Genomic DNA, 18,198 nt, shown 5'->3' with positions numbered 1-18,198 from the left:
AGATGACAAGTGATCAGGTTATTGTATGGTGGACAGGTTGTCATATTGCAAGGACAACTTCAGACTATCCAAAACACTGCCCTCAGACTGATCTACTCCCTGAGAAAATATGATCATATTACAACTGCCTTCCTAGACTCTCACTGGCTACCTATGCAAGCACGAATTCAATTCAAATTCTACTGTCTATTATTCAAAGCATTAAACGGCTCCGCCCCCCCCTATCTAAACAACCGCCTAAACCAGATCCTCACCTTAAGACAAAGAAGAACTCCAAACCCTTTTGCCTTCCCTCCACTCAAGGGCACTCAGCGCAAAAAGATGTTTGATAACCTTCTGGCGATGCAAGCAGCAAAACTTAACCACTCCATCTCCAACCTGTTGACGGCAACGGGCGACTTCAAAACTTTTCAAAAAGAAATCAAAACTACTTTTCAAAAAATTTATCCAGATATCTTAACCCAACCCTTCCCCCTCCTCCTAGATAAATTCTCCTCCAAAACCTCCACTTAAATAATCTCTTCCTCCCCAAAACACCAACCAAGTATTCAGATCCTTGAAATGTAAAGTAATCTTATTTGTACTCTAACTGTAATCTATTTGTTATATCACACAGTAACGTAGTCAATTTAATATCCAATTTGCAAGCTCTTCCAGAATTAATCCAGCTACCTCTCCTCCCTTGTAACCAAAAAAAAAAAAACCAACAACCAATACTGTTGTAACTTCACTGGAAATGTCCAGTTAGCTCTTTTGTAATCCGCTTTGAACTGCAAGGTATAGGCGGAATAGAAGTCCCTAATGTAATGTAATGATGTTAAATTATAAGGAACAGCAATGGATTTTCAGTTTGAATTTGCCTGCAGAGGTTGAATGGATGAAAGTGATTTAATCCAGAGGCTTTGCTCATTGGCCATAGTAGTTGGGTGATAGGAGGTGTGAAAAAAAGATGCAGCCTTTTTTGAAGGATGGAGGTTTATTGATCAGGATGACAAGGTCGGCAATCTAAGATAGGTGTGTAAAGCTTAAAGGCAAGCCTTTGAGTGATACCACTGAGGACCATCTATAATAATAAAATGCTACGCGTGCATGCGCACTCTCGCCACGTGTTCCCTGATCTGTCGTGCTGTGGCGGCAAGAGTGCACATGCACCACAAAGGAGTCCAGGACGCCCTCGGCTGTCGGTTTCAGGCCCGCACGATGGTGTGGAGTGGCGGCTGCCAGGTTTTTTTCCGTGTAAGGCAGAGCTGGGCTGAGCCAGCCGACAGTAGCGGCGGGAGATACAAACTGCAGAAAAAGGAGGCAGGACTGGCGGCCTCACACACGGCACGCATAGACGGCGCGGGGACACAGTGAGAGGAGGCCAGCATCAGCGACCCGACTACTGCTGGATCAGAGACCAGACCTTCCCCACCCGAAGCTCTACGCCCGCTGCTCACACATACCTCTAAACTCTCATGCAGCCGACCTTGGAATCGCGCATAGGAGCCCCACCCCGATCGGCTCCTCCAGGCCAATGATGCACACGGGGCTTAGACGGCCGACCGAAGCACTGGATCCGATGCTGCAAAAACAGGGGATCCCCCGCTACGCCTGTAGCCCTGCAAGCAGCTCCAAGGACCAGCAAACCAACAAAGAGGAAAGCCCTGAGCACCGCCCATGGCACCCGACGTTCAGAACTGGCCCCGCGTACTGCACAGGGAAGTGGAGGGGGAGGGAATGCTGCTGCTGCACAGGGAAGGGGGGAGGGAAATGCTGCTGCACAGGGAAGGGGGGAGGGAAATGCTGCAGCACAGGGAAGGGGGGAGAGGGATAGGGGGTCAGGGAGCGAACTTGCTTTGCTTGGGGGGAGGGGTGTGCTGGGGGGCAGGGGAGTTTGCTTTGGGGGAGACAGATTTTAAGCAGTTTAAATGTTTTGGTAGTGAAATTAAATAATGAAGGTGGGCAGAGGTGGCCAAGAGGTGTTCTGACCTTATTTTGGACTGTATAATATGTGAAATGCTAAAAAAAAACCCCAACATTAGTCACCCATAAAAGAGTTTAAAAAAATGCAAATCACTAATAATAAACCCTAAGCGCGCATGCGCACTCCTACCTGCTTGATCTGTGATCATAGAAAGATAGGCAGGCAGCGCACAAGAATGAAAGACAGTGGGCAGGGAGAGAGACAGAAAGAAAGACAGACAGACGAGGGGCCAGAGAGAGAGAGATAGACAGACAGAAAGAAAAACAGACAGCGGGAGGGAGAGAGATAGAAAGAAAGATAGAAAGCGGGAAGGAGACAGACAGAAAGGAAGAAAGAGACAGGGGGCAGGGAGAGACACAGAAAGAAAGACGGACAGACATATTCTAGCACCTGAGGGGGAGCAGGAAAGAGGTGCTGATGGACAGGGGGGGTGAAGAAAAAGGAAGGGAGGCCTACTGCTGGACAGGGGGAGAAGGAAAGAGGTGCTGCTGGACAGGGGGTAGGTAAAACAAAGGGAGAAGGGCTGCTGCTGGATAAGGAGAGCAGTGAAGGGGTGTTGGTGGACACAGGGGAGGTAAAAGGAAGGGAGAATGGACAGGGGAATCAGGCAAAGGGTGGTGGAGGACAGCCAAGGAAAAAGAAAGACAGACAGAAATACAGAAAGCGGCTAAGGAGAGAGAGAGAAAGAAATAGACAGACACACATATTCTAGCACCTGTTAATGTAACAGGCTATAAGACTAGTTATTAATAATAAAGAGGATGGGAGCAATTTCTTTGGTATCAGGATTATTGTGATACTAGTATTTTAGCACGTTACATTAACGGGTGCTAGAGTAGACATCTATTTTGGGGTTGTTTTTTTTCTTTGTCTCTTTCTCCTTGGATGTTGTCTGTGTGTCATTCTTTCTGTCTGTGTCTCTCCCTGGCCCCCTGTCTATCTTTCTTTCTGTCTCTGTATTTCTCTGTTGTGCCATGCCTGTCTGTCTCTCAGTGGCCCTCTTCCTATGTCCATACTGTCCCATCCTATGTCCTTAGTGCCCTCAATGCCTCCTATGTCCTTAGTACCCCAGTTCTTCCTTCCCATGTCCTTAGTGGCCTCAGTGCCTCCTTCCCATGTCCTTAGTGCCCCCAGTGCATCTGTCCTGTGTCCTTAGTGCCCCCAGTGCCTCCTTTCCGTGTCCTTAGTGTCCCCAGTGCCTCTGTCCTGTGTCCTTAGTGCCCTCACTGCCCCTTCCTATGTCCTTAGTGGCCCCCAGTGCCTCCTTCCTATGTCCCCCTCACTGCTTTCCAGACTTTGACCCAACCCCACCCCGAAGCCAGCCTGCCTGCCTCCCTCCCATCCCCCTGTGTAGTAGACCCAATGAGCAGCATCTTTAAATTTGTACCCCCCTCCCATCCCCCCCTGTGCAGTAGAACCGGTGATCAGCTTGTTTCCATCTTCCCCCGCCACCGTGCATCCGACGCCATTGATCCTCCCATCCGCCCCTCCCACAGCAAGATGACCTCGGCATTTCGTTTCCGGCTCCGGGTAGGTTTGTCGGCTGCGCCTCTGCCCGGGTTGGGGGGGAGGGAAGGAGGCGGCCGACATCCGACTTGGGCCGCCGTGCCGCAGGTGAAGCAGTGCCCAGCTTAAAAGCCGGGTTTGGCTGCCGCGGTCGACATCCGCCTCGGGGGGGAGGAAGAGAGAGAGCGGAGAGGCAGCGATGGCAAAGTTACTGTAAGGGAGATGCTGCGTCTTTCAACAGGGAGCAGGACAAGTCGACATCCGCCTCGGGGGGGGGGGGGGGGGGGTGGAGGAAGAGAGAGAGCGGAGAGACGGCGATGGCAAAGTTACTGTAAGGGAGACGCTGCGTCTTTCAACAGGGAGTAGGACAGAGCGTATGCCGCGCATGCGCACTTCCTATGTGTCGCTACAGCTCACGGAAAACCGGCACACACATAGGAAGTGCGCATGCGCGGCCTAGCGTTTTATTATATTAGATTATAAGGAGAGCATAGGTAAATATATGCCTTTTACACAATAGTTGATAAGAATCAGCCCCAGAGGTATGTAAATGTGTTTACACATTTGCAACCACTCCCAAAAAGATGTAAATGTATGCATGCACACTACATATATACCCACATATATGGGTGTACATCCCAGCTCTGTCCTCACTATTCCTTGTGAATGGCTAACTGCAGATGGCATGAAATAGTAGGTGCATTCTTTCCATGCACTTATCTGTCTAGATGTCTGTAAATTTTGTAAAAGCCTTTTTCTGCATATAAGACAGGCTTTATGTGTAGAAAATTCTTTATAAAATTATCCATGTTATATTACGTGTCTAAGGCCTTTTTTTTTTCTTTTAATAACAATTTTAGATGTTTCATTGCAAATATAAGAAAGTTCTGTAGCTTTGATTCTTTTTTTCCTGTAACACTTTTTTAATTCCTTTTCTGTTCTTACCTCTTGATACCTTGTTAGAAACTTTTTCTGGTCTTCAAGCTTATTCTAATGCTTCCCACTTCCATAATGAACCCTCTACTGTAGCTGGTCTATTTGGAGGTAGGTGGTATGATGAGATGTTTCCTTTTGCAGCTTGGCATCTTGATTTTAGAACTGTGTAGTAAAGAAGTTTTTGAAAATTAAATTTAAGAAAAGTGTATAATATGATAAAGTTACTGGTAACATTTATATCGAGCATGCTGGAAAACTTAATCTGTAAGTAAACTAAACTAATCATTTTATCTCTTGCTTTGAGATATTGAAATAGAAACACAATTGCCACAAATACAAATACAATGGCTAAAACTAAGGAGGTAAGGTGTAGCTGTGTTGGTGGTGGGTTTGGTGGGGAGTGGCATTTAAGGTCAAAGGGACACACTTAAATGTAAGATGTTGCTTTGATAGTGAAACAGACATGGATAATTTAATAAATGGTATTAGCATGTGGCAGCTGTCCCTTGAATTAGGATAGATAAATTGGAAGGAACAAGCAATACTGAATGTGGTGCCCACTTGGGAAGTAGCAATCGTCAAACAGTTTGGTTTCTTGTATAACAGCTAAAGTGGAGGGAGGCCATACAAAACTCAGTCCTTGATTTCAAACAAATGAACTTTAGTAAAATGAGAGAGTACCTGAGGAAAGAGCTGATAGGTTGGGAGGACATAAGAAAAGTAGAAAAACAGTGGTTCAAGCTGAAAGGAGCAATAAAAATGGCTACTGACCTTTATGTGAAGAAAATAACATGGTTCTCCAAACTAGTGATGGAGAAAATAAAGACAAAAAGGTTGGCATTTGTGATATATAAAAAAAAACTCAAGAAGAGGAATACAGAAAACAGTGGCATAGTGAGAGGCGCCCGGGGTGGTGGCACCCCCCCCCACCCTCATCTTTGAACCCTGCTCCTTCCCCAATCCCGCTTGCTGTGCACCCCCTTCCCCTCCCCCGTACCTCTAGTTTATGTTGCTCGTGGTGGTCAACAACTTGCTCCTCATGACCCTATCAGCTCTCCCTCTGATGTCACTTCCTATGCGCGGCAGGTATTTCATTTAACCGCGGGCAGCAGCAGATGCTGTTCACTCGAGCTGCAGTTTTCTATAGAATGTGTTTAAAATTTTTTGTGGATTTTGTACTATCTGATTACCACAAGACTACTAAGGCAGGCCCTTGTGGGTCGAAACATGATCGTGTGGAGTCCATCATAATAAAAGAGACTGAGCATCAATTGGCCACCTTTGTTGTTTTTGTTTGCTGTTCACTGATGTGAAAGCAGTTTCTCCTGTTTATTTCCAAGCGTACTCGTGATGAACCACGCCACTGGAGTCAAAGAAGATGGTCAGCATGACTTTAACATTGCTGCGGACCTGCCTTGCTTTTTTTGGGGATGTTGAATGCTTCTATTGTGATGACATCAACTTGGTTTCTGGGTTGTACCTATAAACCCAGAACTCATCGCCAGTGATGACTGTGCTGAGGAAGTTGGGATCACTGTTCAGTCTCCAGCATGTCCTCTGCGATCTCCAAATGGAGTTGCTTCTGCTCGATCGTTGGCACTTTGGCACGAACTTCGCTGAAATTCTCCTGAAGCCCAAATCCTCAGTCAAAATGGAATGAATGAATCCAATGCTGATATTCGCCTCATCTGAAAGTTCTCTGATCGTGCTTCGACGAACCTGCATTATCAGGGTCCTCACTTGGTCAATGTCAATCTCATTTCTGGATGTTGAGGGCCTACCAGAATGTGTTTCACTCTCCACTGATGTGGCCATCTCTGAAGCGGTTGTACCACTCCTTTATCTGTGTGGTGCCCATTGCTTTGTCCCCGAAAGCCTGTTGAATCTTGCGGATCGTTTCCACTTGGGAATCGCCAAGCTTTACACAAAATTTAATGCAGTAGCGTTCAACTTTTGTTTCATTTTGTCAAAAATGAAAATCAGACGGTGCTCACTTATACTTCTTCACTCATTGGCAGTCTGCCGGTGACTGACAGCTTCTGTAGGTGGGAAAAAATTCAAGCATGCGCATTAGGGTCGCCTACATACATGCACTAAACCACGCCTCCCTAGCTTTATGTGTTTACGCAAGAAAAATTAAAGGTCTGATACTTTTGAACAGCTCTCGTATACTTTGGAGGAAAGGTAAGAGAGAGGAGATTTGATATAGACATTAAATACCTATGCAACATAAATGTGCATGAGGCGAGTTTTTCATTTGAAAAGATTCTCTGGAATGAGAAGGCATAAGATTAAGTTAAGAGGTGATAGGCTCAGGAGTAATCCTAAGGAAATTCATTTTTACAGAAAGGGTAGTAGATGTGTGGAAAAGTCTCCCAGTAGAGATGGTAGAGACAAAGACTGAGTTTGAATTCAAGAAAGCGTGGGACAGGCATGTAGGATCGATCTCTTAGGGAGAGGAAGAGGTGGTGGATGCTGCAGACGGCCAGACTGGATGGGGCATTTAGTCTTTATCTGCCATCATGTTTCTATGCATTTTGGAACCTTGATTTTAGAGGTAGCCATCTCAGTACTTATGAAATTCTGATCAGTGTGTTGCTTGAGAAATACTATATATACTCAGATATAAACCGAGATGAGTATTACTCTCTTTTTAGGAAAGAGATGTTAGTTTATATTCGAGTTAGGGCTTATATTCAAGTATTCCTCCTCTTCCACCCCTGAATCAAAAGAGCTCCCACTTTGTCCCTTCAACCCACAGCCCAGGCCTACCATGCCAACTACAATTTCAAAATGGCTGCTACAACCTCCAGCCTAAAACTGCATCAAGGTTTACAAAGACTAGGGGACATTCAAAGAAGTTGCAGAGTAATACTTTTAAAATCAATAGGAGGAAATATTTTTTCACTCGGAGAATAGTTAAGCTCTGGAAGATGTTGCCAGATGTAGTAAGAGCGGTTAATGTAGCTGATTTTAAAAAGGGGTTAGATAAGTTTCTGGTGGAAAAATCCAGAGTCTGCTGTTAAGACAGACATGGGGAAACCCACTAATAGCCCTGGTTTGGTGGCATGGAATGCTGCTACTGTTTGGGTTTTTTTGCAGTTAATCAGGAGATTCAAAAATATCCAACACATTTCACATCTACCCCACAAATTGCATATAATCAAAAAGGAAAAACACTAGGGTAGTGATTAATACTTCTTCAAAATGAGTAGAATCACTCCAATAATAATAATAATTTATTTTCTTATATACCGCCCAACCGGAAATTCTGGGCGGTTCACAGCAAGAGAACTGAGACATATCAGTGAAGTCAAAATACAGTAGTATTCAGTGGAATACAATACAGTGAAATACAATATGATGCAGTACAATATGATACACCCTCTGGATATTCCATACTATCAAACACTACTTCGACTTCCTCTCCTTTCGATTGCTGGTCCAGTCTCTAATCTTAAGCACCTTAGATTACTGCAATATCATATATTTGGGATCCTTCAAGAAAACCATTAAATTTCTGAGAATCATTCAGAATACTGCCGTCTTCCTCATCTATGGCCTCAAAAAGTCAGATCATGTAAGCCCGTTCTACAGAAAACATAGAAACAGAAACATAGTTCACTGGTTGCCAATGGAAGCAAGGGTCATCTTCAAGTTCGCCTGCCTTTGCTTCAAAACCTTAACAGGTTTATCCCCGATTTACGTGTCGTGCCACTTTGTGTTTCCAGGCACCACTTGCACACGTAGTGCCTACTTGTTTGCCTTCCCCTCTCTGAAGGGCTGTGTCTACAAGAAATTCCTTGACAGAACTCTGTCATACCAAGCTGGCAAATGGAATAATTGCCTGACCACCCTCATTTCAAATGCTCCCTCCTACCAATCCTTCAGGAAATCAATCAAAACCTATCTCTTTGATAAATTTCTCTGACTCCTTCCTACCTTGCTATATTACTGAAATACATGCTGCTTCTCTTTCTTTTTCCGATTTTACCAACCCTCTCTCGCATACTAATGTAATTCCTTTTTCCGGTTTTACCAACCCTTTCTCGGCACTCTAATGTAATTGAAATTTGTTACCAATGTACTTGACAATATTTTTGTGTAACATCGCTGTATATGTGCAGTCTCTTCCCCTGTAAACCACTCTGAACTGCTTGTGGTATTGCGGTATACAAAAAAAAATACAATGTAATATAATGTGAAATCATTGCATAAATTTACCAAACATAATTTTTTATCGATTTTCTGAACTCAAGGTAAGATTGGGATTGGGCAATTAGAAGACACAGCCAAGAGTTCATTTTTTTGCGCTTGAAAAGCCAGAGGTTTTATCTAAGAAACTTTTAAAACGACAGGCTTTCAGAGCAGGGTACATAAACATACCTGAGTTTCTTGGGTTCTTATTTGATGAGAATAATTTTAGTTGGGTGGATAAGTATGATGGTAGTAGTCCAAAGAGTGCTTTATAACAAATGCAGCCGAATTTAAAAATAACTCTAGTTTCGAAAGGGAGCCAATGAAGTTGCACGTAAAAAGGGATTTCATGGTCAAAGTTTTTTTAATCCAATGATCAGACGAACAGCTGCATTTTGAACCAGGCAAAGTCTTAGTAATATTTTCTTGGTTGACCCTAGGTATATGATATTACAATAGTCTAAGGTAGATAGGATGGTGGATTGAACTAGTATTCTAAAGGACTCCATGTCAAAATATTTTTTTATGGTTCTTAGTTTCCATAAAATAGCGAAGCATTTTTTAGTCAGTTGGTCAGTGTGTTTCTCGAACGTTAGGTGTTGGTCTAGAGCAGCGGTCTCAAACACGCGGCCCATGGACCGCATGTGGCTCTCCAGGTTTTATTTGCGGCCCGCGGTCTGGAGGCGATCATTCTCTTCCTTTTGGAGCAGAGCCGGCTCGTTCGTTCAAAGCCGCGGGTTGGCGGCTCCTTGCGCTATCCACTCCTGCATCGGAAGCCTCTCTGATGTCACAACATCAGAGAGGCTTCAGACGCAGGCACGGATCTTGCAAGGAGCCACCCGTGGCTTTGAACGAACGAGCCGGCCAGACACGCTGCTGCTCCAGTGGCGTACCAAGGGGGGGGGCGGTCCACTGTTCTCCCTAGAGTGCGGCTCGCAGCTCGTCTAGAGCAGTGGTGTCCAACCTGCTTCCCTTCCCTTCTCACTGCTGCCATCGGGGATCAGGCCGGCACCATGTTCTTTGATCTCCCTGCTTCTCTTCCCTGCGGGGCCGACCAACTCTCACGGCCAGACATCAATTCTGACGTCGAGAGGACGTTCTGGCTAGCCAATCGCTGCCTGGCTGCCTGGAACGTCCTTTCCGACTTTAGAATTGACGTCGGGCAGCGAGAGTTGGCCCCATGCAGAAGAGAAGCAGGGAGATCTCGGCCTGTTCTCGATAGCGGCAGCGGCAGCAGCCTATTCCGCGGCAGCGGTGGCATGGGGGAGGGCAGGAAGGAAGAAAGAAAGAAAAGAAGGAAGGTGGGGTGGGGACAGGGAGCCAGAAAAAAAAGCAAAAAATGGGGCACGGAGGAAGGAAGGAAGAAAGAAAGAAGGAGGGGGGACAGGGAACCAGAAACAAAGCAAAAAAATGGGGCACGGAATCAGAGAAAGACAGACATAGAGAAAGAAAGAAAAAGTTGGGGGAGGGAATGAGGTCTGGAGGAGAGGAAGCATACAGGAGGCTGAAAGAAGGGAAGAAGTATTGGATGCACAGTCAGAAGAATAAAGTGCAACCAGAGACTGATGAAATTACCAAACAAAGGTAGGAAAATGATTTTATTTTCAATTTAGTGATTGAAATGTGCCAGTTTTGAGAAAGAAAAGATATTGAACTTTAAATGTGGGTGCCGCAGAAAAAATAGTTAATGTCTTATTAAAGAAATGACAATTTTGCAGGAGGTAAAACTCTTTATAGTTTATATATCTTTCCTTTTAACTGTTAAAGGAAAGTTTTATAAACTATAAAGAGTTTTACCTCCTGCAAAATTGTCATTTCTTTAATAAGACATTAACTATTTTTTTCTGCGGCCCTCCAAGTACCTACAAATCCAAAATGTGGCCCCGCAAAGGGTTTGAGTTTGAGACCACTGGTCTAGAGTAACTCCCAAGATTTTGATGTGACTTGCTATCTCAAAATTTTGACCATTGAGTTGAATGGAGGTTTCCCTGAGTTTGTCATTGGGGCTAGCAAGAAAGATCTTAGTTTTCTCAGGGTTGTGTTTCAATTTTGACTGCAAAATCCATTTATCTGTTTTTCCCAGAATATTTGAGATTAGGATACTTAGTTCTGTTGAGAATGATTGTAGTGGTATTAGTATAGTGATATCATCATCGTAGATGTAGAATATCACATTGAGATTTTGTAGTAAATTAGCCAAAGGGACTAAATATATATTGAACACTGTTGGTGATAGTGGAGAGCCTTTCAGGACTTCACAGGAATTTGTCCATAGGGGAAAGTATTTACCTGCACTGTATACTAGATAAGATCTGTTTTTCAGGAAACCCTGGAACCATTTGTGTACATTACCTGTGATTCCAATTTAATTCAAGCAGCCCAACAGTAGATCATGATCTACCAGATCAAAGGCACTGCTTAGATCTAGTTGGAGAATCAGGGCACTTGATACCTAAGCTAAATAGGTTGTTTAGTTGATTAATTAATGATTCTAGTATGGTTTCTGTACTGTGACCTGAATGAAATCCAGATTGGCAGTTGTGCAGGATATTAAATTTTTGTAAGTATTTGACCAATTCGTCATTTACTAATCCTTCTAATATTTTAGTAAATAGTGGGATGCTGGCTATTGGTCTGTAATTTTTTGCGCATGTAATGGGGGTCTTTTGTTTTTTTAAATAATGGGTGTGACTATAATTTGTCCTAGTTCCTGCCCAAATCGACTTTCTTGCAATTGGAAAATGACCCATTTGAAAAGGTTTGCTCTGAAGGAAAAGGGTACATTATTTAGTACGTTGCTATGGCAGTTCTCTAATCCAGTGTTCTTCAACCTTTTTACACCCGTGGACCGGCAGAAAAAAAAGAATTATTTTGTGGACCGGCAAACTACTAGGACTAAAATAAAAAAAACCCATTTCCGCCCCATCTCCGTGAGTCGGTCCCCACAAATCATCTGATCCCATCCACACAAGCCTCAGTTATGATTTTATATTGAATGTATTTTATTAAAGTATAAAAAGAAACAATATTCTGTACAATTGTCATTTTATAAATACAAATAATTCAGAGCAGGATCAACAAAACCCCTGTCTCCCCTCCCCTTCACATATATCCCCTCTACTATCAAGAAAACTGAACAAGCCAAATTATTACAGAATGCTACACAGAAATATCATGCTAACAGAATACTGAATCACACATGACAGGAATAGTTTTAGGGGAGTGCAACTAAGGCAACTGCCCCCTGGTCAGAGAGCGCCCTAAGCCAGCTGGAAGCTAGAGAAGCACTGCCTGGGCTTTGCAGTCCCCAGTTATGTCTAACACCAGCTCTAGCAGGATATATATTTCAAATCTGATATATTCTAATCACAAAATAGAAATAAAATTATTTTTTTCTACCTTTTGTCGTCGTCTCTGGTTTCTGCTTTCAATCTTCTCTTCACTCTCTTCCTTCCAGCGTCTGCCCTCTCTGTCTCTTCAATCCAGCATCTGCCCCTTCCATCCACTGTCTGTCCTCTCCCCCTTCCATATGGTATCTGTCTTCTTTCTATGCCCCTCTCCCCTTTCCATCCAGCTTGTGCCCCCTCTCTCCTTTTTACATGATTCATTCCAGCTTCACTGCTCTCTTCATTTTTATCTCTCCTACACCAGATCTATCATCGTTGTCCCTCTCTGCTTATTTTTCTGCTGACCCCTTCCTATCATCAATCTCTCTACTTTCTCATGCCTGTGTCTCCCCTTCCTCTGCTCTAATCTCTCTGCCAGCTGTTTCCTTCCTTTTTTCATTCTCCCTTCCCTCCTCCTCCTGTCCATCAGTAATTCTCTTCCCTCCCCTCCCAGCAGCTTCTCTCCTTCTCCCTCTCCAGTAGCAGCTGTACCTTTTTTCCCTTGCCCAGCAGCTTCCCAGATTCCTTTCCCTCCTCCCCTCCCAGAAGCATCTCTCCTTCTCCCTCTCCAATAGCAGCTGTCCCTTTTTTTCCTTGCCCAGCAGCTTCTCAGATTCATTTCCCTCCTCCCCTCCCAGAAGCATCTCTCCTTCTCCCTCTCCAATAGCAGCTGTCCCTTTTTTTCCTTGACCAGCAGCTTCCCAGATTCCTTTCCCTCCTCCCCTCCCAGAAGCATCTCTCCTTCTCCCTCTCCAATAGCAGCTGTCCCTTTTTTTCCTTGACCAGCAGCTTCCCAGATACCTTTCCCTCCTCCCCTCCCAGAAGCATCTCTCCTTCTCCCTCTCCAGTAGCAGCTGTCCCTTTTTTTCCTTGCCCAGCAGCTTCTCAGATTCATTTCCCTCCTCCCCTCCCAGAAGCATCTCTCCTTCTCCCTCTCCAGTAGCAGCTGTCCCTTTTTTTCCTTGCCCAGCAGCTTCTCAGATTCATTTCCCTCCTCCCCTCCCAGAAGCATCTCTCCTTCTCCCTCTCCAATAGCAGCTGTCCCTTTTTTTCCTTGACCAGCAGCTTCCCAGATTCATTTCCCTCCTCCCCTCCCAGAAGCATCTCTCCTTCTCCCTCTCCAGTAGCAGCTGTCCCTTTTTTTCCTTGCCCAGCAGCTTCCCAGATTCCTTTCCCTCCTCCCCTCCCAGAAGCATCTCTCCTTCTCCCTTTCCAGTAGCAGCTGTCCCTTTTTTCCCCTGCCCAGCAGCTTCCCAGACTCTGATAGTGGTTTTCTCCCCTCCCAGCAACTCTTCTTACTTCCCAGTGCAGCGATTCACGAAGGCAGCCTCGGGTCCTTTGTTGGGTCGCGCCGCCTCTGAGGAAAGAGGAAGTTGCATCATCAGAGGCAGCCGCGACTCAGCAAAAGCCCCGAGGCTGCCTTAGTGAATCGCTGCGCTGGGAAGTAAAGGAGAGCTGCAGAGAGGGGAGAAAGCCACTGTCGGAGGCTCCCCAAGATCTCTCCGGCCCAGCGCAGACTTCAAATGTTGATCTTGCCGGCCCTGGCTAACATGGCTTTTTGATTATTAATCCTTCATCGGGAATTCCTCAGCACACACGTTTGTTGGTGTCACGCTCAGGGTAATTGAAGGCTTCTCATTTACTGCCGCTGGCCTGTCTTGTTTATTTGTCTTGTCTAGTGTATCTGACTTGACTAGATTGTAAGCTATTTTGAGCAAGGGCCGTCTCTTCTGTGTTTTGATGTACAGCATCAGGCTGTCAGGCTAGGGGCAGTAAGTGAGAAGTCTTCAGTTATCCTGAAGGTTGAGGAGATGAACAAATGATTAAAGAATTGGGATTGGTGAAGTGAGTTCTGAAATAGCTGTGTGCTTTGAGGTCCTGATCCCATTCTCATGTTGAATTTCTGATGTTCCTCTCCTGATTAGTTTTAGCTCTCAAAAAATAACTTGAGAGTACATGTGAAAGATCCACTTGGTGTATGGGATGTTAAGAAGATATTTTGAAAGTTGATTTTTTGACACAATCTTGGTGCAGAAGACAGAAGACAGAAGATAAAGAGGTCCTTGTATGATGATTGGAATGATTCTACTCATTTTGAAGAAGTGAAGTGTTAATCACTACCCTGGTGTTTTTCCTTTTTGACTGTTTGGGTTTTTGCGAATTGGATTGAAGACAGGATACTGGACTAGATGGACCATTAGTCTGACCCAGTAAGGCTATTCTTATGTACTGCTACTAATCATGTCTATAACGCTACTAGACGTGATGCTGTACATCAAACCCTTGCTCAAAAGAGCTTACAATCTAGTCAAGTCAGATAAACTGAACAAGACAAATAAACAAGACAGACAAACTGCCTCAGTAAATCATGGCAGCCATTTTAACTAAGAAAGAGAGCATGAGTAGGAGGGAGTACAGATTGCTCCTGCCTGAACACTTCATCAGACTACTACTGTTATATGGTGATAAGGTGGTATAATAGATAACAGCAAATGAAGGCCTGAATAGTCGATCCAGTCTGCCCAGTAGTCACACTCGTTATCAATTTGTTATTAAACCAACAATGAATGTGGTATAAAATACTTAATACTGGTCTTTTCTTTGCCATCTCTGTGACATAGATTGTAAAAGTTCACTCAACATAGTCCTCAGGTTCTAACTACTGGGGTAGTTGTTAAAACAGTTTCCAGTCTATGCTAAACTGTCTTGCTATTTATGGGACACAGCCCGTAGAAGTCTGCCCAACACTGGCCTTAGTTCTTCACATCCAGATTTGCCATTTAAGAATCAGTTGAAATCAACACGTGTGGTCATTTAAGTTTTGTTTTTTATATCATCCATTTTCTAATTAGGGATCCTCTAGGTTCATCCCATATCCTTTTTGAATTTCAGCATCAATTTTGTCTCCTCCTCCCTCAGGAGGACATGCCAGGCATTAGCCACCCTTGCTTCGAAAAATAATTTCCTGATATTATACTTCTACCCTGCAACACATTTATTTGTATAGACTTACTTTGATTAATAATTAAGACATTTTTATAAAGTATTGCCTAAATGTTACTGTTTGAAATTTATTTAATTGTGTAGGTTAATTTTAATTGCTGATTTGTATCTATTTATTTTATGTATTGTGAATGATTTTCTTTGTGTGTGATTTGTAATCCACTTAAGTAATAGGCACATTTTCTAACTTTAACATACCATCTTTGATGGAAATAGAAAAATCAATGCACTCCATCAATAACTCAGGAATCCTAGGGCACTCCTTACCACCTTTCCTAATTAAAATATATTTCTCTATCTTTGGCCCTTTCATTCAATCCATGATTGGCAACAGCCTCTCTTCAGGTATCATGCCTACTCACTGGAAATTATCAAAAATAAGACCCATCCCCCAAACTTACTTCTGGAAATATTGATGATTGTAACAACTACCGCCCTATAGCCAATATTCCCTATCTTGCCAACCTAACAGAAAAGATTGTCTTTAATCAATTAACACCATTCCTCGAGCAAACAAATGCAATGCATCCCAGTCAAACAGGTTTTAGACCACATTACTCAACAGAGCTATCCCTTTTGGGCCTAGTCACAACAATCAGAAATTATTTGGATCAAAGAAAATTGGTTCTCCTGATTTCACTTGATTTAAAGACAGCTTTCGATACAATTGATCATACACTCCTCTTAAACCGTCTTGAAACACTAGGAATTTCTGGAGTCACTCTTAAATAGTTCATCTCTTACTTCTCTGACAGACAATACCAAGTTCACTTTCAAAACTCTTCCTCAAAGCCATATTCCCAAGATTCAGGGGTCCCACAAGGATCCATTCTCTTGCCCATGCTATTTAACTTGTTTCTAGCACCGTTAACAACTGTCACCCAATCTGTAGGATTCACGATTTATGCTACGTGGATGATATCCAACTAATCCATCCAGTACAGAGCCACAATCATGCGGGAATCATGGATATTAATAAAAAATTACATCTAGTGTATGACTGGCTCTGCCGAAATCTTTTTCTTAATATTTCAAAAACCAAATGTATGCTGTTTTCGCAGAATAAAAATGAAACCCTTGCATCCCCAATTTGTATCTCTTCAATCTCAATTCACTTTGTAGCAAACATTAAAATTCTAGGATTGATCCTTGATAACACGCTATCCTTTAAATCTCAGATCAGCTCAGTGGTACAAAAATGTTTCTTTAAACTAAAATTGATCAGGTCACCGAAATCGCTACTTAACACGAATCCAATCAATATTTTCATTCATTCATTAGTAATTTCAACCTTAGATTATTGCAACTCACTTTACCAGGGCATCACTCAAAAAGAGATCAGGAGATTACAAACAGGCCATTCAGAAAGGGTTCACTGATTGGCACAACTTAAAAATTCAGTATAGCTAACCGGGCCTATGTTTCCACACAGATTTGCAAGGGCACCAGGCCGCCGAGTAGTATATATTAATATCTGAATATTTGAATAAAAAACCTAAAACAAGCCTAAAAGACATTTGGAGCATTGAGATTAAGCAGATTTCTACACTCAATGGCCATGGATTTGGACTTGGAGGATGAGATGTATAGCGTCAGCAACTATGAGAGAAACCTGATTCTTTTTGCTACATAGAATTTTTTGGACCCCAGTTCAAAGTCTAATAGATGCTGGGACTGTCATCTTGAGGTAGGGACACTGGATCACTTGTTTTATTGTGCCTTGATACTCAATTTTTGGAAATCAATATGGGGACAAATTAATATGGTACTGGAAACATTGATTCCATTGTCCTATGATGTGGTCATTTGTGGGACACTATTGAAAGCTAAAAATCTAATAGACAGGTATAAAAGCAGGCTTCTCATAATAATGACTGGGGTTGCCATGCAAATGATCACCAGGAATTGGAAAAACTGGGATAGGCTAAATTTTTCCTTTTGGTGGGAAACTTTATGTCAATGTTTATAGATATGAAAAAATGAATTTGGAAATATTGGGACATAATAAAATATTTAAAGCAACATGGGGTCCATCAACGGAATTTGTTAAATCTGATTAATTGTATAAGCCTTTAATTCCTACTTGATTTGCACACACATCCAGGGAGAGTGGGTGGGAGGGATATAAGCGCTGTTCCAGGTTTTGTTTGAAAAATTTTTTTGAACTTTGTACTCGAATTGAAAATCAATAAAGAATTTGTGGTTTTTTTTAAAAAGGAGATTACAAGTCATTCAAAACGCTGCTGTAACAATCATTTTTAACACTAAAAAATTTGACCACATAACCCCTTTCCTCAGAAAAGCCCACTGGCTACCTATTTCACATAGGATTACTTACAAAATACTACTTTTTGCCTTCTAAGTCCAATCTAATCATATTCCATCATTTATAGATAGGTTGCTAATCCCTTATGATTCACATAGGACACTACGCTCCTCCCAACAATACCTTTTAGTTGTCTCTTCAGTTCATCAATTATTTTATGACACAACATGTAAAACAATCTTCTCTGTAACATTGTGGAATGCTTTACCTCTGACACTGAGACAAGAAAAGAATCTCAATAACTTTAAATCTAATCTTAAAACATTTCTTTTCAGAGATGCTTTTGAGATTTATACTTACTCTCTTATTCAAAAATCCTCAGACATCAGGCTCTACATCAGTGGTTCCCAAACCTGTCCTGGGGGACCCCCAGCCAGTCAGGTTTTCAAAATATCCCTAATGAATATGCATGAGAGAGATTTGCATATCTGTCACTTCCATTAGAATCCAGAGTCCTATTCAAATTCACCTGTTACAAAACAGTATTTGGCTTGTCCCCTAACTACATCAACCCTCACTTCTATCTGAACCATAACAACAAGCACTCCCACAGAATCCATCTGTTCGCCTTCCCCTCACTAAAACTATGTCACTCCAAAAGATTCCTTGACAAAACCTTCGCCTTCCAGGCCGCCAAACTGAACACATGGCTAGCCCAAATGGTCCTCGAGGCCCCCACCTACCTCGGATTTAGAAAATTACTTAAAACTCATCTATTCAATGGACACGACCCTTAATCGCCCCCTCAATGAATCGAAACCCACAACTCCCCCTCTTCTGTACTCACCCAACCTACATTCTCCTTATTCCTCCTCCTTGACCTACTCCTTCCCTCTCTATCCAACCTCAACTACTTCGTTTCTTGCAACTCTGCTCAA

The 18,198-nt window shown here is 43.0% G+C and overlaps 1 protein-coding gene across 8 annotated transcripts in view; it reads left to right on the top strand.

Annotated features, from left to right (window-relative positions):
- PICALM (phosphatidylinositol binding clathrin assembly protein) overlaps positions 1–18,198 on the top strand; it is a 175,341-nt gene that overhangs the window by 121,801 nt on the left and 35,342 nt on the right. Inside the window, exon 14 of one of the 8 annotated variants that reach the window (XM_033948931.1) lies at positions 4,436–4,516. The exons of the other annotated variants lie outside the window; for them this stretch is intronic. Coding sequence (XP_033804822.1) covers positions 4,436–4,516 — 81 coding nt within the window. The remainder of the gene's footprint in view (positions 1–4,435; positions 4,517–18,198) is intronic. 8 annotated transcript variants of the gene reach the window in all.

The sequence above is a fragment of the Geotrypetes seraphini genome, chromosome 6 (genome assembly GCF_902459505.1).
Source record: "Geotrypetes seraphini chromosome 6, aGeoSer1.1, whole genome shotgun sequence".
NCBI classification, from domain to species: Eukaryota; Metazoa; Chordata; class Amphibia; order Gymnophiona; family Dermophiidae; genus Geotrypetes; species Geotrypetes seraphini.
This window is presented reverse-complemented; position numbering and strand designations above follow the sequence as displayed.